This window comes from Rattus norvegicus, chromosome 4 (genome assembly GCF_021556685.1).
Source record: "Rattus norvegicus strain SHRSP/BbbUtx chromosome 4, alternate assembly SHRSP_T2T, whole genome shotgun sequence".
Taxonomy (NCBI): Eukaryota; Metazoa; Chordata; class Mammalia; order Rodentia; family Muridae; genus Rattus; species Rattus norvegicus.
In genome coordinates this window covers 63,817,281-63,840,436 of record NC_141537.1, presented here as the reverse complement: position 1 = coordinate 63,840,436, position 23,156 = coordinate 63,817,281, and the positions used below count along the sequence as shown (strand labels likewise).

Below are 23,156 nucleotides of genomic sequence, written 5' to 3'. Positions count from 1 at the left end.
CACATTCTCTTGGTCAAACGAGTTGCCAAAAAAAGCACAAAGTAGAGGATTAGAAAGAGACTCCATTTCTTGATGGGATTTATTATAAGGAACCTGTTGCTACTTTTAATCAACCTCAGAGTGTTTAATAAAACCTTTGCTTAGGTACTCCTATCTTCATGAATTTACCAGTTTACTCTCATTTATAATTTTAAGAAACGTTTCTACCTTTTTTTATTCTGATGAATACACGTGCATAGTAAAATTCACTTGGTTAAAACTGCATACAGAGTCTAGAAGAAAAATCTTAGCAAAAGAAAAATGAGTTAGAGTTAGGCATTTATAACTTTTCTTATTGCTATAGCAAAATACCTGGCAAAAACAACCTAAGGGAAGAAGGGTTGGTTTTAGCTTAGAGTTTTAAAGAACACAGTCTACCATGCAGGGAAGACATTGAGACAAGAGTGTAGAATAGTTATCACATTGCATCCAAACTCAAGAAGCAGAGAGAAATGAATGTATGCAGCTAGCTAGAGTCTCAACCCATGGGATGATGCTAGCCAGTTAGAGTGGTTCCTGCCACCTTAATTATTGGTAGTGGTTTAAATAGGTTTGTCCCCCATAGAGTCATGTATTTGAATGCTTGCCCCACAGGGAGTGACACTATTAGGAATTGTGTCCTTGTTAGAATAGGTGTGGTCTTGTTGGAGAAAATGTGCTACTGTGGGGTGGGCTTTGATGTCCTATGTGTAAGCTCCACCCAGGATGAAGGAGAGTTTCCTCCTGCAGAGGAAGCTTGCAGAGAGAGTCTCCAGATGGCTGCCTTCCAATCAAGATATGGAACTCCCAGCTTCTCCAGCACCATGTCTGCCTGTCGGCTGCCATGTTTCCTGCCATGAAGTTAATGGACTGAATCTCTGAAATTGTAAGCCACCCTCAATTAAATGTTTGCTCTTGTAAGAGTTGCCTTGGTCATGGTGTCTCTTCACAGCAATAAAATCCAAACTGAGACATTAACCTAATCTAGAAAATTCCTCACAGACATGCTAGAGGTTTGTCCCTTCCTTTATCCTAGATCCTGTCAAGTTGACAAACGTGTTTTATGTTAATATCCCCACTTGAGTGGGTGCAGCTATATAGCTCAGTTGGTAGAATATTTGCCCAGCAAACCCACTCCTCTGCTTTATAATGCTGCCACAGATTTTGTTTTCATGCCCTTTTCTCATTTAGCTCTCTGATCTCAGCAGGAGTGACAAAGAGAGTGGAGCATGTCTGTGCCTTCTTAGTTCTGATGTAGCTGGGAGCTATGTGGGCCTTTGCTTCTCTCCCTTCTCAGCTTCCCAGCCCCATTCTGGACACAAAGGTGGTGATTTGTCCAAGGCCCCTACTTGCCCTTTCCATTCTTTCTTCTCTGCTAATCTCAGGGACCATCAATCTCTCTCTTATCTCCATTTCCTAGAACAGGTTAAACTCAGATAGGCATCAATGGGATTCTTGACTCCAGCAGCCTCCAGAAGATGCTGAAAACAGTTGTCTACGTCAGAACCCATATATGAAAGAGCTGAAATCAGACTGTAGATGGGGACTGGGTAAATAGTTCCGTTGTTTGTTAAACATTTCACAACAGTGGTATGTCATGGCTTTCCTAAAATGGATTGCAGATATTGAGAGAGTTAAAATACGTTGCTCGGGGGCAGTAGATAAAAGAAAGCAAAGAAAGGAGATGCCTTTAATATTATTTGTATTGTTGGTACACAGGGTTCAGAGTCTCCTAAGGTGAAACAATGTGAGTTCATCCTGGTTTCCCTTTCTGGGGGTACAAAGTATAGAAGGCTGCCTCTTGCTGCTGTTCACTCTTACATCATTTCTTTCTTGGCATTGTACTAACTCTGTCTTGTTTGGGTTTAGCCCCAGGGCTTACATTGTCTTTCTCTTTAGCCTGGTAAACGAACCTGTTAAGGTTTGACTGGCTTTGGATGTGGTATTAGTTCTCTTTCTCATTGCTGCTGTGAAATACTTAGCAGAAAACAGAGGAAGCGTAGTTTTTCTGGCCTACAGGCAGTCTGTTGTGGTGGGGAGGCCATGTTGGAAGAATGTAAGGATTCTTGCTCATATCAGAACCTGATCAGGAGATGGGAAGAAATAAAAAAGGGGGCCTGGCCTTCAGCTGGGATTTCCCTTTCCCATTTCATTCAACAACCTCTCAGAAACGTGCCTCCAACATTAGGATGGGTATGCCTCTCTGTTAATCCTCTCGGGAGATAACCTCCATGAACAAACTCAGAGGTGTGCCTCAGTACTGTGCTGGGTTATTTTCTTACTCTAATCAAGTCGGTGATCGAAAGGGACCATCCTAGAGTTGGACACACCCATTGTACCCAGGCTTGTCAGAAAGAAAAGGTCAGAATGACCCCTCCAGGAGAAGCTGAAGGAGTGTGTCACAAAGCACTATGGTTCCTGGAAGACATTATTCATGCTAATTGATTAAATTTCAACTATATCTATTAAAAAAAAATCAAAGGAGCATAGCATAAGCATAAACATAAGCATAAAGCTAGATTTGATACTGGGGCGGGGCTTTCCTGCTTTGCTGAAGGCTATAGCAGCCTGTTCTGTGCTGTCACAGTGCACAGAATTGAGGTGCACAGGAAGTAGAGGTGTGCACATAAGAGTTTTCTAAACAGCATTTTCCAAGGATTCATTAGAAATGGAGTTCCTGGTAGTATTGCAACACCAGCCAAACTGTGGTACTGCAGCCAGGAGGTACACAGTGATCTCTACGCCTTACCAGACTTGAAAGGCACTGGCTGATCCAGGCTGCAGCTCCCTAACCAGCCCCATCCTCTCTTCTGCAGCGCAAAGCCCACAGCTAGACCTGCCCTTTTCTCTTTCTGACATTTTAAATTGCTTTCATCTGTCAGCTAACTGTTAAATTAGTAGGATACTCCACTATTAAATCAATAAAATTGAAATTGACAGGCTAAGTTCAATGACTTCCATTAACTGTACTTATTCTCTTTTTTAGATGTGTTTATTTATTATATGCAAGTACACTATAGCTGTCTTCAGACACACCAGAAGAGGGCATCAGACCTCATTACAGATGGTTGTGAGCCACCATGTGGTTGCTGGGATTTGAAATCAGTGCTCTTAACTGCTGAGCCATCTCTCCAGCCCAAGTGTACATGTATACTCAGACATAAGCCAGAGGTGGTTTGAATGAGAATGCTTTCCATAGACTGAGCATTGGAACGCTGGACTCCAGGGGTGATGCTCTTTAGAGGTTTAAATGGTGAAGCCTTGTTGGGAGAAGTACACAGTTTGGGGCAGACTTTGAGGTTAAAAATCCTAGCCTACCCATTGGTCCCTCCTCCTCTCCCTCTCCCTCTCTCTCCATCCCCTCCCCACTTTTTGCTTGTAATCTTAACATCCAGTCCAGCCAATATGCTCCCCTGCTGTCTCAGCCTTGCATTATGGGCTCTAAACCTCTGGAACATAAGCCCAAAGGAGGTGTTCGAGACTTGCTTTGGTCCTGATGTCTTATCACAGCAACAGAGAAGTAACTAGTGTAACCAGCTAGATTCACTGTTGGCTTTTGTGTCTCTGAACTCAGAATTGAGATGTATAGAAGGAAAACACATGAGGGTGGCTTTTACAAACACAGGATTTCCTAAGGATTCACTGGGGGCAGAATTCCTGGGATTAGCTAGACTATAACACTGAAGACTGGGAGAACTTGAATACATATTAATCCCTGAGTCCAGGCTGGCTGACCAAGGCTGCAGCTCCCTAACCAGCCCCATCCTCTCTTCTGCAGCCCAAGGCCCACAGCTAGACCTGCCCTTGTGTTAGATGTGGCTCTGCTGCCAGCCCAGGCTCGCCCCAGGGCAGGCCTTCCCCACAGGCCTCCCCTGGGCCAAAGCAAACCCTTCAGCTCATCAGAGCTGGTAGAGTTTGCAATTGTGAGTGTGGGCCTCCTTGTCTGGTGAATTCTAAAGGGATGGTGTTGCCAGCTGACAATTAGGATGCAGTCAGTGTTTGCATACTTGTCCCAGAGCTTGGCTCCCAGCATCCTGGGATGACAGAGATAAGTGTCAAGACTCCAGAGCCTTAGAGCTTCCACAGAGCTGGGGCTTTCCACTGCTGTCTGTTCATGAACAGATGAGGCTGAGCTGAGATGCTGCACCTTAATGAAGGGATCAGAGCAGGAGCAGGAAGGTTTGGTTTCCTGAGGTTATAGTTTTCCTGTCAGAGCTCAGGCAAAAGTAATAGCTTCTGTTCTTATGTTTCTATGGGATTTTGTGTATATTGTGTGTACGCTGTTTCTTGTTTTTCTTGCTTTGCTTTGGGTTTTGTTGTTGTGGCTTTTTTTTTTTTTTTTTGCCTATTTGTTTTCTAAAGACAAAGAGAAAGAAAGGGTGTAGAGTTCAGTTGGGAGGTGGGAGGCGGGAACTGGGAGGAGAAACAAGGATGAGAATATATTGAATGAAATTAAAAAAAAAAAAGAAAGAAAGAATGGTCACTGAAGGGACCTGGGGCCTTTAGGAACTGCTGCAATTGGTCAAAGAGTAGAGGGTGCAGGGTCAGAATGAGTCTGGCTCTGAATAACAACATCTCCACAGGCAGAAAGGAACTTACTCTGGAAAATGTAGAAGTATTAAGACTTTAGTTAGGGAAGTCATGACTTCCAACTTACAGATACGTCCTTCTGTCTCTGAACCTGTGTGAGGACACTTAACTGGCAGTGTGTTCTGGCACTTTTGTACGTGTGTGTGTGTGTGTGTGTGTGTGTGTGTGTGTGTGTGTGAGAGAGAGAGAGAGAGAGAGAGAGAGAGAGAGAGAGACAGAGACAGAGACAGAGACAGAGACAGAGACAGAGAGACAGAGACAGAGAAAGAGAAGGAGAAAGAGAGACAGAAACAGACTGGATCTTGTTGTACTCTTCCTACCTCAGCCTCCTTGGTGCTGGGAGTCAACACTTGGCAATACCATGTCAGCTCATTATTATTAATATTGTTTTACAATTAACAGCAAGAAAAAAGTTTCCCTTTTTGTTTTTGTTTTGTTTTCCTTGGACACAGGGGTTCTCTGTGTTGCCCTGGCTGTCCTGGAACTCACTCCTTAGACAAGGCTGGTCTCTGCCTCCCAAGTGAGGTTTACCATAGCCCAGTAAAAAAAGAGTTTCTTAGAGAAGGGGCTAGCCTTGAAGGTAGTTTTATTCTCACAAACCTGCTTCCCTCTAAGGTAGCGCAGCTCTTGTCTTGGCCGGAGGGAAGGTGAAGGTGGCTCATCAATCCAATGACTAGTATCAGAATGTCATGGGAAGGCAGATGGAGACGTGAAACTGGAACAGCTACAAAGCAAAAAGCCTTGGGGATTCTGATAACTACCACAAACCAGAAAAGGTCAAGGAAAGAACCATCAGAGCTTCACCAGGGTGCATCACACATCTGAAACCTTGATGGAAGAGCTGGGACATCAATCAAGAGGGTATGAGGTCATTCCAAGGTCGGCAGCAGCAGGAAGAGACGGCCAATCCTGGGGATGAGAGGACACAGGAGGAAGAGGGATGTCCTACCCCAGAAGTGGTGTCAACTGGTAGGATCAGAATCTATGTGGAAGCATGAAGGGGGAGTCAGTGGAGTTACTCAGGAAATGTCGCTTCTGCTGAAATGCCACTAAGAGAAGACAGATGTACTACCTTTCTCTTTCTGCAGACGTTCAACCTCCTACCAGAAGCCCCCACTGAGCAATCACAGAGGGAGCCATCTGACAAGGAAGCCTGGGTTGCAAGTGTGCACACATGTCCCAGCACCATGGGCCCACGGGATATTTATGTGAGCATGACTAGGCCTATGGGAAGCAGAGAATGGGGTGACACAGTGATCTTCAGTGGTCATTGATCATAGGAAACCGGCACGGGGTTCTACAGAGTAGTCGTCCACTGTGCTGACTATCACTTAGTTCTTGAATAAATTTCCCTTTAAAAAAACATTTGGGGCCAGGTGAGGTGGCTCATACCTTTAATCCCAGCACTCAGGAGGCAGAGGCAGGCCTATCTCTATGAGTTTGAGGCCAGCCTGGTCTACAAAGTGAGTTCCAGGACTACACAAAGAAACCCTGTCTTGAAAAGTAAAAATAGGGGTTGGGGATTTAGCTCAGTGGTAGAGCGCTTGCCTAGGAAGTGCAAGGCCCTGGGTTTGGTCCCCAGCTCTGAAAAAAAGAACCAAAAAAAAAAAAAAAAAAAAAAGAAAGAAAAAAGAAAAAGAAAAAGTAAAAATAAGTAAATTAATAAAGATTTTTTAAAATATTTTTTAATGTTAGCATAGTTTAGTTTGTAAACTGGGTGGCCAATCGCTCGTTATGCTCTTTTGTGGACAGTTCTAGATGATTGGAATAGTTTCTAAATTCTTTTTCTAAAAATAGTTTCTAAAAGTTGTTTTCCACTTCATGGCAATAGTAAATGTCTTCATGTCCAGACTTCCCCACTTCTCTCAAGGAGTAGGCAGTTTGTGAATTTTAAGGGCTACTGAACCAACAGCTTTGACACTTTGGCATGAAGCCATATTACAGGCAAAATGGAAGAGTCCAGAAAGTCATGGGAGAAAGAGGAGGGCCTGGAAAGGAGGAGACTTGGGAGGAGGAAGAAGAGGAGGGGGAGGAGGAGGAGGAGTAAGGGGAGGAAGAAGAGGAGGAGGAGGACAAGGAGGAGGATGAGGACGAGGACGAGTATTAAACTGCCCTGAGATCTCCTGAGAAGCACCTTCCTTTGAAACTTGCTTTAGCTACTGACTAGCTGGGAGCGTCAGCAAGGTCTTGGCTCCCTCGTGCCTCCATTTTCTCACTGTAAAGTATGAATAATGAGAGTTGAACCCAATGAGTTCATCATTCGAAAAGCACTCTGTTGAAAATGTGTATGACTATTGCTACTTTTACTATTTTATCCTTTTAAGCTTCAGTGTTAACTAGTGCTCCTGGTGTCTGGGAAACATTCAGTCAGGTCAAATTAGTGAACAACATTGTCCTTTGCCGAGTTGCATTTTCCTGTGTCAGTCTGATTCTAGTTGAACACAAGAATGTAAATGAGAATTACCCTATCACGGCTGGCCCGGTATGATATCCGATAGGCTTGGCAAGAAATAGGATTCAGGAGGGGTAGGTTGGAAATCAGTGAAGAGTGTCCTCCACGGGAACGCATCAGGTAATTCAGCTTCAGTATTCCGCGTGGAAAGGGAAGTCTTCATTACGACTTGCCCTGCAGCAACAAGCATAAAGAGGAAATTGTTCCAACGAAGCAACGGGTGTGATCTCAGATGCACTCTTAGGTGGTATATGCAGCACATTTGTGCTTTCTCAGCCTCTTCTCCATAAAACCATGAGAAAATTAGATGGTGGTGCATAGACCATGACCCTCCCCCTAAAGTATAAGACAAGTACTTGAAAGAGGGCTTGCAAACAATCAATGATGAGATCACTAGTAAATTGTCACCATGAGGAATCATAAGCAGACAGACACACATCTGGGGGCCTCAGAACCATTCTCTCAATTCATTCTCACATTGCTGTGAAGCGGGAAATACTGTTGAGGTCGACAGGTTGGCTGTGAGTAGTCAATATGACATTAATATAGGCAAAGAGCTTAAAGTGTCTGCTGTATGCTAAACTAGTATCCAGTGGATGTTGGCTGTAATTAATACTGTAGATAGAGCAACTTGGTGACATCACCCAAACTACCCAAGGCCCCATCACTATTAAGTGGTAGAGTTTCGAGTACAAACCACCTAGTTTTACAAGTCCTTCAGTCTATGACCTCGCTCACAGATCCAACTCCATGTAGCAATCCTTCTTGATGCCAAAACAAACATCATAAATGCATCTCAAGCAGATTTCCGATCTTTTATATGATGTTTCTCTAATGATTACCAGGAAAAGAAAAGGCAAACAAAACCATATCTTTAAAAAAATACTTTTTTTGCAAACTCAAATAGCTGTTTTCTGTTTATCTTCCTGAATCTGACCTTGCTATCTCTGCCACTGTGACTCAATTCCAGGGACTGTCATTTCCTTGGATTATTGTAACTACCTCCCTGTTGCTCTCAACGCAGAAGTCAGTGTGGCGTTTTAAGACATGCTACACCATGCCAGCCTCTGCTCAAAATCCTTTCCTGGCTTCTTAGTTTCTCTGGATACAAAACCAGTGTTGTTCCCTTGGTCCATTGTGTGTCCTTAGCCTAATGTGGTCCCTGGCTTGCCATTTGCCTACGGTCCCCTCACTCACTCGGCTCCAGCATTGCTGGCTTCCTGGCTCAAGTGCTCTAAACCTCTTACATCGAGCCATTCACGATTGCTCTCATTGCCATAGATGCAGTTTCCTTAAATAGGCATGTGGTTTCGTCCTTCACTTCCTTCAACTGTGCCTGTCAGCACAGCTTCCCCTGGGTAGTCATGTAGTGAAGTGTCTGCTACACAGGGATCGCTACTTCTATACCTTTGCCCAACTTCACTCTTCTCTATGATCTCTCTCTCTCTCTCTCTCTCTCTCTCTCTCTCTCTCTCTCTCACACACACACACACACACACACACACACACAAACACACACACACACATCAGAGTTATTTCAGTTTCCCTCTGTAGAACATGAGCATGTGAACAGGAAGCTTGCAGTGCAATGTCCCAAACATGTAGACCATTCCTGGCCACAGCACATTGCAGTAAGTCACTGAGTGAATGAGTGAGGGAAAGAGAGCTTGACTCCCACACAACAGTGACAGCTCCTTTCTTTAAAATCCTCACCCTGTGGGTAAGATTCAGAAACTGAGCATCAAATAACAATGTCTCTGTTCTTAGTGATTCTCCAGGACTCAAACTTTTTTTAACTTTTCATGACTGTCAGAAAATAGTATTTGAAGACAAAAACCATCCCATAATCCCTCGTGCCTTCCATTCCTTCCTACTAACCCTTCAACCTTAGAAAAAGGCCTGATCAGGGCTGGAGAGATGGCTCAGTAGTTAAGAGCTACCTTTCCAGAAGTCCTGAGTTCAATTCCCAGCAACCACATGGTGGCTCACAACCATCTGAAATGGGATCTGATGCCTTCTTTTGGTGTGTCTGAGACAGCTATGGTGTACTCATATACATAAAATTAGTGTATAGAAAAAGAAAGAAAGAAAGAAAGAAAGGGAGAGAGAAAGAAAGAGAGAAAGAAAGATAGAAAGAAAGAAAGAAAGAAAGAAAGAAAGAAGGAAAGAAAGAAAGAAAGAGGCCTGACCAACCTCTCATTAACCTAGTACCACTTACGCAAACAGGCCACAGGCCCTCCAGTTCCTGTTGAAGCTGAGAATGGCGGCCATGTCCTCCTCACTCAACTGGAAGTCAAAGACCTAGAAAGAGAAGAGTCCCAAAACCATCCTTGGCAAGGAAGGTCCTAGTGGTACCTGAGGTTCTAGGTACACATTGCATCCAAATTATTCTGTAAGTTGTGACTGGGTTATTTAAGAGGGATTAATGGTACACAAGCAGGGTTTATAGGTATGCAAGTGTGTGCAGTGACTGAAATCCCTGAGGAGCCTGTCAGAGACAAGCTTTTTAAATCCATTCTATCCTCTTCTGCACAATGGTGGGTGAGTAGACCAAAATGGCCCACAGTTAACCAGGACAGCGTGTGGCCTGTGGTCTAAGTGCTGGAGGGTAGGCAGAAATCTACCTGGCAGGCTGTTGCTATTGCCTGCCTCCAACCTACTCTTGATACACAAGTGACCACTGCACCTCTGTTGAGGCCAACTGCCATGCCTAAGAGTTGATAAGGAAGTTGGAAGAAGGGAAACACTGGCAATGATGGGGTGGGACTAAAGCTTAAGGACAGGTTCTTCTCTAAGTCCACTCAACTGAGGAACGTCAGATGAGCAGCCCGGGTCTTACCTGAATGTTCTCTTGTATGCGGGAGGGTGTCACAGACTTGGGGATCACGGCCACGTTCCTCTCTATATGGAACCGGATCAGAACCTGTGCACAAAGAGGCCCGGTGGTCAGGCATTCACTTACCTACATAGAATCCCTCCTAGTGAAATGAATAATAAAACATATCTCTGTTTCTCTGTGGCTTTAACTATTATTAGAGACAGTTGCAAGTCCTCCATTTATGCTTCCTGATCCTGGGAGCTACAGTGCAGTTTTCCTGGATAGGAAGGAGGAGGGTAGCCTGTGGTCATTGACTGATGGACAGAGTACTTCTCTGGTGCCAAGTTTGCTTGCGATCCCAGCAGATTAAAAGAAGGCAATACAAATAAAAACAAGACTGTTTCGAGATATTCGATCATGCTGTTAACCCTGAGATTGTGTTATTTACTGGAAAAACCTGTTTCTACTTGTGGTGTTGCTCAGTCCTAGCCCAGGCCCTTTACTCTCAGAACTTTCTGTTTATTGTAAACAGGATGAAATAAGGTCAGCCATAGGTCAAGAGGTGGAACAAGCAACCAGTTGGCAGAGAGTGAACACGGGGCAAAAAACATAGAAAGTAAGAAGTCAAGAAAACAGATGGAGGGGTTGGGGATTTAGCTCAGTGGTAGAGCGCTTATCTAGGAAGCTCAAGGCCCTGGGTTCGGTCCCCAGCTCCGAAAAAAAGAACCAAAAAAAAAGAAAAAAAAAGAAAAAAAAAAAAAGAAAATGGATGGAGAGACATACAGGAAGTAGAAGGGAAGGGCATTCAGTCTGAGGGGTTGTTTGAGACGTGCAGAGAAGAACTGCCTTTTGGGACATCAGCTGAAGAGAAGGGCCAGCCGGGTGCTTTCTCTGCCTCTCTGAGACAGCAGCTTTCACCCCAGCACCTGGCTCCTGCGTCTTCATTGGTGAAATCAAATGATGGAGATTTTGTTTTAAAGCAGCACACGATTACAAGAAAGAGTCGATTGCTAGATAAAAAGGGGAAAGGGGGAACACACAGTTTTACCTGGGCTGCAGTTTTCTTGTGCTTTGAAGCAATTTCTTTAATCTTGGGAATCTCCAGCAATACAGGGTCCTCAGGCTTGGCACTAGAGGAAGAAAGATGGCTGGAGTAAAGTCCCCACGGCTACTGCAGGCCTGTGAGCCCGACTGCCAGGACAGTGTCAAGGCTGAGTGCCATAGCCTCCTCCTCCTCCTCCTCCTCCTCCCATGAGACAGGCAGAAATATGGAAAAGCTTTGTGTCTAGCCCATGAGCCCATCTGTCAACCAGGAGCTTCAGAGGTGGGAAAGTGTGACCCAGCCCTGCAGGATGCTCACGTTCTCTGAGCATCAGCCATGACCACTGTTTACTTACTTTAAACATTCTTACAGCTGCATTTCCTGTTGGGTGACCCATTGCCAAAGAAATTACATACTAACACTAACAAATTATGAAATGCCAATTTTAAGGAATTTAAAATTTTTCTTTTGAAAGAGAGAACTGGTACTCTGAAGCCTCACCTAGGCCTGTCTGGGGAGCCCAGGGGACTGTAGGCTGTGACCACGATGCCCTTGGAGTGACAGTACTGGATCAGTTTTTCCTGGGTGAGGTAAGGGTGGCACTCGACCTGCAAGAGAAAACATCTCCATCACTAGAGAAGGAGGCCTTTCTGAGAGGCTCAGTGGGAACTCCAGGCACAAGAAAGGACCAACACAAAGGCCAAACACAGCCCACTGATAGACGTGCTACACACCAGACCCAGAGACCTGCCTCCCACCTCCCTGAGCATCCTGAACACAGACCCCAATGGCGAGACTCTGCAGACAGAACTGAACTTGCCTCCCAGTGCTGAAGCAGGCGCAGAGCAGGGCCCTGCACCACTCGGAACTCACCTGGTTGGTCACTGGCTTATGTTTCAGTCCAGGCTTGTTCAGGAGCCTTTCGATCTGGAAGTGGTTGAAGTTGGAGACGCCCAGAGCTTTCACCAGCCCCTGGTCCACCAGTTCCTCCATGCCCTGTCACAGGGAGGTCCATTGTTTAGATCAGCAGTTCTCAACCTTCCTAATGCTGCAACCCTTTGCACACTTCCTCATGTTTCGATGACACCCAACCATAATGTTACTACTTCTTAATTGCAACTTTGCTAGACTGTGGTGGCCTCATGGCTGCTTCCAGCCCTCTCCTACTCTTCCCCAGCTCAGACATAATGAGAAATGAGAAGGCAGGTTTCATGTACTTCCTGTTCTCAACTCACCCAAATCTGGTTATTCAGGAAATAAGCCCTGTGCCACGAATCACTCCATTGGCTCTCTTTTTGGGTTTTATTTAGTAGTATTGAAGATCGAGCCCAGAGATCCTCATGAGCTAGACAAGTGCTTCATAGCAGAACCATTCCCCAGACTTTCTAAATTTCATTTGTGAGTTTTAAAGTAGGGTTTCTCTAAGTCAAACACATTGGGTTTGACATGACTCTGCAGCCCAGGTGGACTTTGAATTGTGAACTTCATGTAGCGAGAATTTTGATTTCCTTAAGAACACAGTTACACTGTGTGAATATGTTTTTGTTTTAATCCTGGGTGTGGGATAAGAGGCTGCTTCCTAGCAGGTGACTATGATTTGCCTCGTGCACTAGCAGGGGTGTGAGTTTTGCTGCCTACAGATAATTTAATTTTTAGGGAGTCTGGAGTGGGTATAGTGAGAGAATCCTCAGAGGGCCTGTGGAGGTGACTGCTCCCCCCTAGTGCTCCTGGTTCCTGTTGTTGCAGTTTGCCAGCTGGTCATGAGCAAGGAGACAAAACAAAGTTGGAGATAGCCTAACCTGATGAAGATTGGACTTGCACCATGGAACCCAATACCCTAACTAATCAGCAGGCAGTCGACTAAAGAAACTTATACCCCCTTCCCCCACTAACATTCTTTCCCTCCTACCTAGTGTCGGAATGGATCAGGGTGGAATAAGGGTTAGAAGGGAGATACATATACATATACATATACATATACATATACATATACATATACATATACATATACATCATATACATATACATCATATACATATACATCATATACATATACATATACATATACATATACATATACATATACATATACATATACATACATACACACACACATGCCTCTGCCCCCAACATGACTGTAATTATCAGCCCACACACCCAGGCCTATCTGCTTACCTGCGCTGTAATTCCTCTCTTCCCTACCAAACACAGTTTGGAGTTCTTTGAGGAAGACCTTGAGGATATATGGACCCTGTTAGGAACACCTAGCCTAGAGCTGCAGTTGGGTTAAAATCTATCCTTTTAACTACATGGAATTACCCAAAATGGAATCAACCCAAGGATTTGGCTTCTTCTTTTTCTGCCCACAGTGATCTTGTTCTAAACTTTCCCAAATTATCCAATCCTATAGTGGCAGCCAAAAGCTGAAAATGAGCTTATAAGTCATCTGTTATGTGTCCCTGTCCAGTCGTTGCTAGAATATAAATACATACAATGAGCTCCCTGCTTGTGATTCTTGCAGTCCAATTCAAGTGCTCAGGTTTCTGTCACTGAGCCGTCAGCCTCAGTGCTAGGCTACTTCAGCTTATTTGACATTAAATAGCACAGGCATCAGGAAGGAAAGGAAGGAGTTGCCGAGCCTTGGACAGACATTAGAGGGGGAATTTAAGTTGGACCTGGGAAAACAACATGAAGAAAGGTGGTAAAGTTGTGAACAGATCGGGAGGAAAGAGGAGCCAGGGCTTAGAGGTAGGGACACAAGCAGTGTGTGCACAGCTGACATGGTGTAGTGTTTCCCAATCTTGGATGCATCTTGCACCCTCTGAAGGCTCTAAAATAAATGGGTGTCCCGACTCCACTCCCAGAGAATCCTACCAATTCCCTTTGGGATGCAGCATGGACATTAGGATGTTCAAATGTCCCTGGAGACTTTAGCACCAAGTTGTGAAGCACCAGAGTGAGTGAGGAAGGACTTTATTAGGCAAGGCAGTTAGCACTGGTGAGATCTAAGGGTCCCAGCATCTTCTCAGTGGGAAACAAGATAAATGACCCTGCGACCTGGGTCAGGTTTGAGTGGGCTTATGATTCATCTCGATCTATTTATGCTTTTTAAAGAATATCCTTTATCATTAATTGTGGTCAGTGAGGATTCTACTGAATTAGCTGTAGGTCCACAGTACTACCCCATGTTGACATATCTGGTCATGCTGGTGTCTAATCAAAGCTTCTCACCTGCAGTATGATATCATCTTCTGTCTGTCTGTCTACGTATCTTTTTTCTACCTAGCTACCTAGCTACCTAGCTACCTAGCTACCTACCTATCTGTGGTGATTTGATAAGAATGGTTCCCATGTATCTGAATGTTTAGTCATTAGGGAGTGGCACCACTTGAGAAAAACTAGGAGGTGTGTCCTTGTTGTAATAGATGTGACCTTGTTGGAAGAAGTATGTCATTGAGGGCGTGCTTGATCAGAATGTCACTCTCTGCTACTTTTCCAGCACCATTTCTGCCAGTGTAAAGCCATGCTTCCCACCATGATAATGGATTAAACCCCTGAAACTGTAACCAAGCCCTCAGTTAAATGCTTTCTTTTTTTTAAAAAAAGATTTATTTATTTATTTGTTATATGTAAGTACACTGTAGCTGTCTTCAGACACACCAGAAGAGGGCATCAGATCTCATTATAGATGGCTGTGTGCCACCATGTAGTTGCTGGGATTTGAACTCAGGACCTCTGGAAGAGCAGTCAGTGCTCTTAACCGCTGAGCCACCTCTCCAGACCTAAATGCTTTCTTTTATAGTAGATTTCTTAGTCAAGGTGTCTCTTCACAGCAATAGAACACTGACCAAGACTCTAGCTAGCTAGCTATTCATCTATCCAGAGTATCACTGTGTAGCTGTACTTATAGCTCTCCTGGAACTTGCTATGTAGAGCAGGCTGACCTAGAACTCACAGAGATCTGCCTGTCTCTACCTTCTGAGTGCTGGAATTCAAGGCATGCCCAGCTCAGCACTGCATTGTTTCATTCCTTTAAAGTGTTGGGATGGCTCTATGGATAGTGGTGGCTTGAGGCCAAGACTGAAGTGAATTTCTGAAAACCCACACAGTTGAAGCAGAGAACCTACCCCCCCCCCCCAAGTGTACTCTGACCTCCACAAGTGCCATTCTCCCCAAAATAGACAAATGGATGTTTGGAAAAGAGAGAGAAAAATTATAAAGAATAGTAGTGAAATTAGACACAGTGTACTTGGGTGGAGTCACGAAGGGACTTGCCAGAATTTCTTTTTTCTCAGCACACTTGGAGAAGCTGGAACTTACCTCCCAAGCATCCAAGAATGTATATTTACTGGTGAGAACATTGCCTTTATCATCTGTGGGTAAAAAGACATTTCCAGACTGTAAATGCAAAACAAAAAGCTCGTCAGGCTCTAACCTGGACACTTGGTTCTCTGAAGCAAGGTTTGAGGGCAACAGCATACCAAAAAGAAACTCCTGCATGGCCACTCGTCACACTCTGGGGAACACACTTTAGACAGCAAACGTCAATAAAATATATGTGTCAATCCACTGAGGGCTATAACCCCCTGGTGTCTGATGCTGATGGGCACTGTTTCACCAACTGTCCTTACTACGTTATAAAAAGCCATTATCATTACCATGAAAATTACCCAACATGCCCAAATCCATAGAGACTTGGGGGACATTTTAGTTTCAAGGTTATTAGTCAAAGATTCAAAGATTCCATCAAAAGGGTATGGCTAGCAGAAGACCCTACCCAGCTTCTAGCCTGGGGTTTGGAGTATGCTATCGTCACCAAAACCGGTCACTTGGGCAGCAGAGAATTCACATCCCTTCAATTCCTTTTTGTTTTTGTTTTTTGTTTTTGTTTTTTTTTTTGTTTTCTTTTGTTTAATTTGAATGGGTGTTTTGCCTGTGTGCATTGCAAGCTTGTCTTGTGCCTGAGGGGCCAGGAAGAGGATGTTGGGTCCTTTGGAACTGGATTTACAGATGGTTCTGAACCACCATGTGGGTACTAGGAGTCAAACTGAACCCTCTAGAAGAGCAGTCAGTGTTCTCACTGCCCAGTCATCTCTCCAGACCCTCACTAACCCCTTTCAACTCTGAGGAGCAGGCGGGTGCAGGGCGCCAGGTATTGAGCTCTGTTTGCTTCTTCAGGGGTTTGTTCCTGGAAGCTTCTAACAAGTGTGGCAATGCTATAATTGATAGCCAGAGCCGATTCCTGAAGTGTGTTACACAACACTGTCCCAAGAGATTCCTATCCCCTCTGCCCAGGGAATGAAGAAGTGACAGGCCAGTTTACAGTTTGGCTGAGCTGGCCAGAATCAGTTTCTCCCAAACTAACAGTAAGAAAACGTAAGCACGTGGTACTCCACAAATACAGCCCTAGATTACTGTACAGGCCATTGGCTTTCGGCTGTGCACAAAACTCCGGGCATAGCCCATCCCCTGCCCCAGCTGTGTTGATACACCCCATCCCCAACCCCAACTCCAACACAGCTTCTGTTTTCTTGGCAGCTACAGATAGGGCAAAGAACAGCTCAAACCTGAAATCCCTGTGGCCAGTGAATTAGATACAGGTCCAGATAGTCCAGCTTCAGATCCAAGAGGGTTTTCTGGAAGGCTTTCTTCACCAGGCTTTTCTCAAAGAAGGTGGGCCACAGCTGCAGGGTGGGACAAGTGAGCGAACATTAGAACTAAGGAAAAAAAGGCCACACCACAGTCACTCTCCCTACTTTGAGATTTGCAGCTGCTCTAACCACAGGACAAACCATTCATGTCTATTAAGGTTAGTTAAGGCCACACAGTAGGTCACCAGCACTCATCAAGTCAAAGTCCTGCATGTGTGTTCTTCATGCTCTTGAGGTTAGCACATCTGATAACTGATCAACAGCAGATACTCCTGTGTCATTCTCTTCCTTGGCTGCCAGCTCTCAGCAGGCAAGAACTGGGTCTGACCCTCAAAAGCATCCTGATGCCTCTAGAGGCAGTTAACCCTTTCAGTACTCTCTGATCTCCAAGCCCATCAGGCGTGCCCACTCCAACAGGGAGTCTATCTTTCCCACCGGTTACAATGTCCTGGAACAAGGGTGTTTTAGCATGCTGTGTCCACTGCAGATCCTGAGCTCCTCAAATACCTCACACTCAATGCCTCTGGTTTGCAATAATGCCTTATAAGCCACACTTTTTACTGAATTGAAACGAGAGGAGGAACCTACATGACAATAAATAATGTTCCCTCCATTTCCAAAAATACACGCGCCTGAGAACGTTAGGACCAGTCACTGAGACCACAGTGTTAAGCAGAAGGGTTCAGGAGTTATCCTAACTATACATCTTACTGCCACCCGGAGGGTAGATTCCACTGACAGAAAGCAGGGAAAGGAGGTTCAGCTGAGCCATCTTTACTATAAGAGAACCACTGAGATAAGGGGATCGCCATCTGCACTTTCTTACTAGTACTAACTTGGTGTGGATACTCATGTGCAGATATAATGACAGAGAGAGGGGCTGAGAGAATACAACAAACAAGAAGCTGCCTGTCTTAGGGTTCCTGTTCCTGCACAAAACATGAAGAAAAAGCAAGTTGGGGAGGAAAGGGTTTATTCAGCTCACACCTCCACATTGCTGTTCATCACCAAAGGAAGTCAGGACTGGAACTCACACAGGGCAGGCACTTGGAGGCAGGAGCTGATGCAGAGGCCATGGAGGGATGTTACTTACTGGCTTGCTCGGCTTGCTTTCTGATAGAACCCAGGACCACCAGTCCAGAGATGGCACCACCCACAACGGGCTAGGCCCTCTCCCCTTCATCACTAACTGAGAAGATGCCTTACAGCTGGGTCTCATGGAGGCATTTCCTCAGGGGAGGCTCCTTTCTCTGTGATAACTCCAGCTGTGTCAAGCTGACACACAGACCCAGCCAGTGCACTGCCCATACCTAGATACTTCCACTTGCCTTGAAGTCATGTCCACCAAGTCATTGTACCTTGCTGACGATGAAGAGGTCCTCCCTCCTCACAGCCTTCTCTTTGATCTTCTCTTGGATGGCTTCTCCCACCTCACTCTCGTTCTGATACACATAGGCACAGTCAAAGTGGCGATATCCAGCATCAATGGCTGCCTTCACAGCTTCCTTGACTTTATCTGGGGGAGACTGAAATGCAATAAAAAAAGAACATTGGAAGCCACTCTTCCAAGTCCTCCCCTAACATGCTCCACATGGACCAGATTCTCTAAACCACAGTCTTGCTGGGATCTATTTCAAATGGCCATTGGGGTTGGGGAAAAACATACTTTGGAAAACGTTTAAAAAGAAAAGAGTAAACTATTTTATTTTATTAATTTGTATGGTTAGCATATAATGTAATTGGTTTCATTTATGGAATATGGCTTGCTGCCAAATCTAGGGCCTGAGCTCAAGTCTCAGAACCCCCATAGTAGGAAGAGAGAACTGATTCTTGCATATTAACCTTTCAAAGGCCACATGCACACCATGGCATGAAAGTACTCGATCACTTTTATGAACATGTTTGCAAGCACAGAAATATACTAACAAATGAAAAAAGGTTAAAAAAAAAAGTTAAGCCAGGCATGGTGGTAATACATGCCTTCAATCCCGGAGGTATAGATGCAGAGGCTGGGCGACTGCTGTGATTTCGAGAGCAGCTTGTTCTACACAAGAATTTCCAAACTAGCCATGCTACACTGCGAGCGAGAGGCTGCCTCAGAACCACGACCTCAAAACTCACTGATGGCCAAGCATAACCGTGCATACCGGAATCAAAGCACAAGGGAGGTAAAGGCAGGGGACAGAGAGTTTGGGCCAGCCTGGAACCTCAGCTTCTCCGTGAGATGGCTCTTGCTTGCAATTTCAAGCATTTGGGAGGTAGAGGTATGAGGGCAAGACCAGTTTCAGCTGCCTACTAAGCTCTCTGTCAGAGCTACATGGGCCTATCTCAGACAACAACAAATAAATAAATCCGTCTCTTGCAGAGTCTAGAGATCCTTTACGTAGTTGTCAGACATCAAGAAGTTCATAAAACAGAGGTCCACAGCTGGACCATCACTGAGTGAGACAAAGAATTGCTGCCAGCCACTCAGAAGCACGGGGTCCAGGCCCAAAGCCCCACCCTCCTGCAGGAGCACTGAGCAGCACATTGTCCTTTCTGGCAGCATCGGCTCCTCATCCTGAAACCAACTCCTTTATAGTCTCTGTGTCTGCTGTTGAAATTCTGTAAGTTCATCTCTGTGAAGTTCCCCATGTGAGCAGATTCCCTGGAGATCTGCAAGTGGCTAGTGGTCGTTTGGATGGATGTGAAATTTCTGGTTTGGTGTAAAACTGCTTCACTAAGCATTGGGATGGGCCTCAGAGCAGCTTGCCAGGAGAGATGAACACAGCCAGGGTGGGACCCGAGTGTTGTGTTTATAAAAGATGGGGGGGTATTTTCTACAGAGGTGTGGGGGAAGGGGGTGTCTCTGCACACCCATGCTAAGGCATCCCCTCCGCCTGAGGGACCAGCCACACAACAACGGTATAGTATAGAATAGAGTTTATTCAGGACATGGGTTGGGGAGTTAAGAGGGTAGTAGGGGCAAAGAGAGAAGTAGAGAAATAGAAGAATAGAGGTCAGCCATGAGGACATGGAGAGAAGTGGGGAGGGGAATGGGGAGAGAAGGGACAAAGGGGCAAGAGGGGAAGAGCAAAAGGGCAAGAGAACAAGAGAGAGAGGAGGGGGCAAGCAGCCTCTTTTATAGTGTCAGGCATACCTGGCTGTTGCCAGGTAACTGTGGGGTTGGAGCATAATCTGACTGTTGCCAGGTAACTGTGGGGGTGGAGCTTAGAATGCTAACACTGAGCTGACTCCCGCCCAGGCTATCTGTCACCCTGATCCTCCTCAGGCTTTAATTTGTGGGAATTAGCCAGGGTCTTTGTAAAGTGAAGGTGCCAATTTGGTAGCCTGTGCTGGGGTCTGAGACTGAGATTTCACAGGCTTCCAGGCTACTCTGAAGTAGGCAGTGGGTAGCAAGGGGAGCAAGGTCATTTGGAGCTCAGTGTTCTGGTTCTAAATAATTCAACCAGAAACAGATACACAGCCCAAACCTGTAAATTGCGAAGTAACTCCAAGGAGAAGCTTGCAAAGAGAATAATACCCTGGAGATGATTTTGTTGTTGTTGTTGTTGTTCTTTGTAAAATCCAGAACTAGCTGGGAACCCGACACTTGTTAGGGAAGGTATAAGCCAGCTTTGAGGCCTGAAGCAGCACAAAAGCTGAAAGCAACTTAGGTCCTGGCTTTAGAGATCTAACCTGCCCCACCCCCATCCCCACCCCCACTCCCACCCTGACCCTCACCGGGCAGATACTGTGCAAAGGGGAGGAAATGCCAAGACCTGTCTCCACTTGAAAGAGGTAGCTGTCCAAAGACTGCGCACTCACCTTCCAGGTGCCCAGGCCCACAATGGGCATCTTGGCTTTGGTACTGAGCTTCACGAAGGCGGCCATGTTTGCTGCAGAAACGGTTCAAAGGTAGCAGACAGACGACTCTGGCCCAAATTAGGAATCTGGCGACTGGTTCCGTGTCCTTGAGGAGACAGGCTCTTCTTCCTACTGGCAAGCAGCTACAGCCTAGGGGCGGGCACTGGCACAGAAAGCGCTTTTCAGCTTTTCTTAGGTCTGATCAGCGTAAACACTGCGGAATACAAAGTTTCCCTGCTGCGGAGTGCAAGGCTCCCGCAGCAGAGCCTGTGCCAGTGTGTAGACAAAAATAACAGGCCGTGAAAGATGAACGCATAGGTTTATTTAAGGAAGGTCATTGCTGTGAGAGTGGACATATTCTAGTGAACTCTGTGTGCGTCCAACAAGTTTTCAGCTAAGAAAAAAATTCAAGGCAAGCAATTAATCATTTGGATATCGATTAGTACTGATAAGTCCACTACTGTCGGACCAGCCACATCAATTATTTTTGAAACCACTATTTCGTTAGCTACAATATTAATAACAAGAGATACTAGTGTAAGATCTATCCTTGCAGAATTTTTTTTCAATTCTTATTATTTTTTTTATTTACATTCCTGTCGTTGCCTCCCCTTTAGGTCCCCACACAGTTCCTCATCCCATTCCTCCTCCCCGTTGCCACCCCCCCCCCCTGGAGACCTCCCTTTTCCCTGGGGCCTCAAGTCTCTTGAGAATTAGGTGCATCTTCTCTCACTACAGCTACTGCTATGCTGTGTGTGTGTGTGGGGGGGGGGAGTGTTGGGAGAAGGCAGGCCTCTCAACACAAAGGCTCTGGAGAAAGGTGAAGAGAAGAGCTGAGTACTTTAAGACAGGATACTCATACAAGAGTCATCCAGGACAGAACAAGTTGGCAAGACCAAGTGACCTTAAAAAGCTCCCTCATGGATGACACTTTGGATATTTACCATATATATATATATATATATATAGATAGAGAGAGAGAGAGAGAGATGAATATATGATATATATATAAAATCATCCTCAGAGTAATAATGAGCTTTGGGGAAAGTTACAGTAAACAACTAAAACATCTGCTTTGGAAGAATAATAAAAAAATCTAGCTACAACATTCACCTGAATTTCGCTTCTGCTGTGGAATTGGGCAAGAGGAAAATCGACAGTTGCTGGTAAGTCTTCCTGCTTCACCATATTTCATACTTTTCCTTGCTTTTATTTATTAATATTTTAAAATTAAAGATCTTATTATATATTCTAGTCTAGCCTAGAGTTCACTACGCAAAACTCATGCCTCAAACTCAAGATCCCCCTGCCTTGGTCTCCTGAATGCTGGGATTACAAGTGTGGACACCAAACCTAAAACCTTTGGAGTTTTCAATGCTAAACCTGGTAATGTCTGAACCAGACCTACATAGACATGTTCCAGAAACAGGTACTTGATATATTTCTCTGTCTCTTAACTCACTCGACATAACCCAGACTTGAAAAGGTCTGAAAGAGAAGCACTGACATTTCCCATATTGCTGCAAGGACATGGACTTCCCAGTGGCTGAAGAGGTCTTGGAGGGAAAAGGTATAGATTTATAATGATGATAAATGAAAGGAGAGTAAAATTGTTGATAGTGCGAACAAGAGACTATGACCTCTGACTGGACTTTGGTGGCTTGCAAAGGCTTAGAGCAAAGGAACAGCCTCTATTCAGATGCCTCTTGGGAGAAAGGACACTGGAAAGGAGAACCTCTGTCTCTCCCACCTCCCTTGAGACAGAGTCTCACTATGTACCTGATATTGGTCTGGAGATCATTATGTAGACCAAGCAGGCCTTAAACTTACCTTCTTCTGCTTCCCAAGAACTGGGATTAAAGAGGAGCACCACCACGCATGGCTAGAACTTTCCCTTTTAACTCAGAAGTGAGCTGTATAATACTCAAGATGATAAACTTATTACCTTTGGTTAGAAAGTGACCTATGAGCCTATCCCCCACCCCCACCCTAAACCCAGGGAAGACTGATAAGTGACCGCATGAATGAACACTGGGTGGCCTGGTCCATTAATTCATCAAGGGGTAAGAATGACCTTTGGTCTAATAGGTTGGACACTTGCCACCCCTGCCTGATGGTTCATGCCTATAATACCAGCTGCTGGTAGGATGATTGAAAGTTGTCTAAGTCACTGCTCTGTTGCTATGAAGAGATACTATGGCCAAGGCAACTCTTTTAAAGGAATCATTTAATAGGGGGCTTGTTTACCGTTTTGAAGGGTTAGTCATAACCATCACTGGACAGGCATGGTGCTAGAGCAGAAGCTGAGAGCTTTATATACTAATCCATAGGTAACAGGCTGAGAGAGACTATGTCTGCCATGGGGTTTTACACACACACACACACACACACACACACACACAGTGATAAACTTCTTCCAACAACACCAGACCTCCTAATCCTTCTAATCCTTCTTAAACGGTTCCATTCCCTGATGACCAACTGTTGCGATAAATATTTTAAAAAGACGGAACCTTTTTAACTCTCGCTAGTGCTGGTACCCGCAGGGCCACATGGAACTGTGGGTTATCTTTATCTCCACACTGCCCCCAAGTACTCTCAGACCCAGGCAGTGTGCCGTTTCAGCGTGGCGCCTTGCCACTCTGGTCCCTAGAGTTAGTTCCGGCACCCATGGGGCCGAATGGAACTAAGCGTAATTTATCTCTGGTTAGTATCTCTCCCGGCGGCTCTCCACTAGCC

General features: G+C 45.1%; 1 protein-coding gene across 5 annotated transcripts; it reads right to left on the bottom strand.

Moving 5' to 3' along the window:
• Positions 1 to 2,994: 2,994 nt before the first annotated feature.
• Akr1b10 (aldo-keto reductase family 1 member B10) lies at positions 2,995 to 22,327 on the bottom strand. 5 transcript variants are annotated; one of them, XR_015685393.1, is made up of 11 exons: positions 20,379 to 20,685; positions 17,930 to 18,097; positions 16,488 to 16,604; positions 15,241 to 15,318; positions 11,794 to 11,916; positions 11,422 to 11,528; positions 10,927 to 11,008; positions 9,900 to 9,983; positions 9,279 to 9,361; positions 7,073 to 7,234; positions 2,995 to 5,517 (listed from the first exon to the last, which is right to left on the bottom strand). XR_015685393.1 is itself a non-coding variant. In NM_001013084.2 (11 exon segments), coding segments are annotated over 10 exon segments (951 nt in total). In that variant the 5' UTR covers positions 20,445 to 20,580; positions 22,248 to 22,327; the 3' UTR covers positions 6,268 to 7,191.
• Positions 22,328 to 23,156: the final 829 nt, after the last annotated feature.

What these genes read in the sequence shown, in the direction of transcription:
- Akr1b10 (XM_087656533.1), bottom strand. Translation starts at nt 11,913, where the DNA reads ATGGAGGAACTGGTGGACCAGGGGCTGGTGAAAGCTCTGGGCGTCTCC. An exon ending in ATAAGCCAGTGACCAACCAG is followed by an intron (nt 11,529 to 11,793) that starts GTGAGTTCCGAG and finishes TTTCTCTTGCAG; the next exon opens with GTCGAGTGCCACCCTTACCT. An exon ending in GGCTCCCCAGACAGGCCTAG is followed by an intron (nt 11,009 to 11,421) that starts GTGAGGCTTCAG and finishes TTCTTCCTCTAG; the next exon opens with TGCCAAGCCTGAGGACCCTG.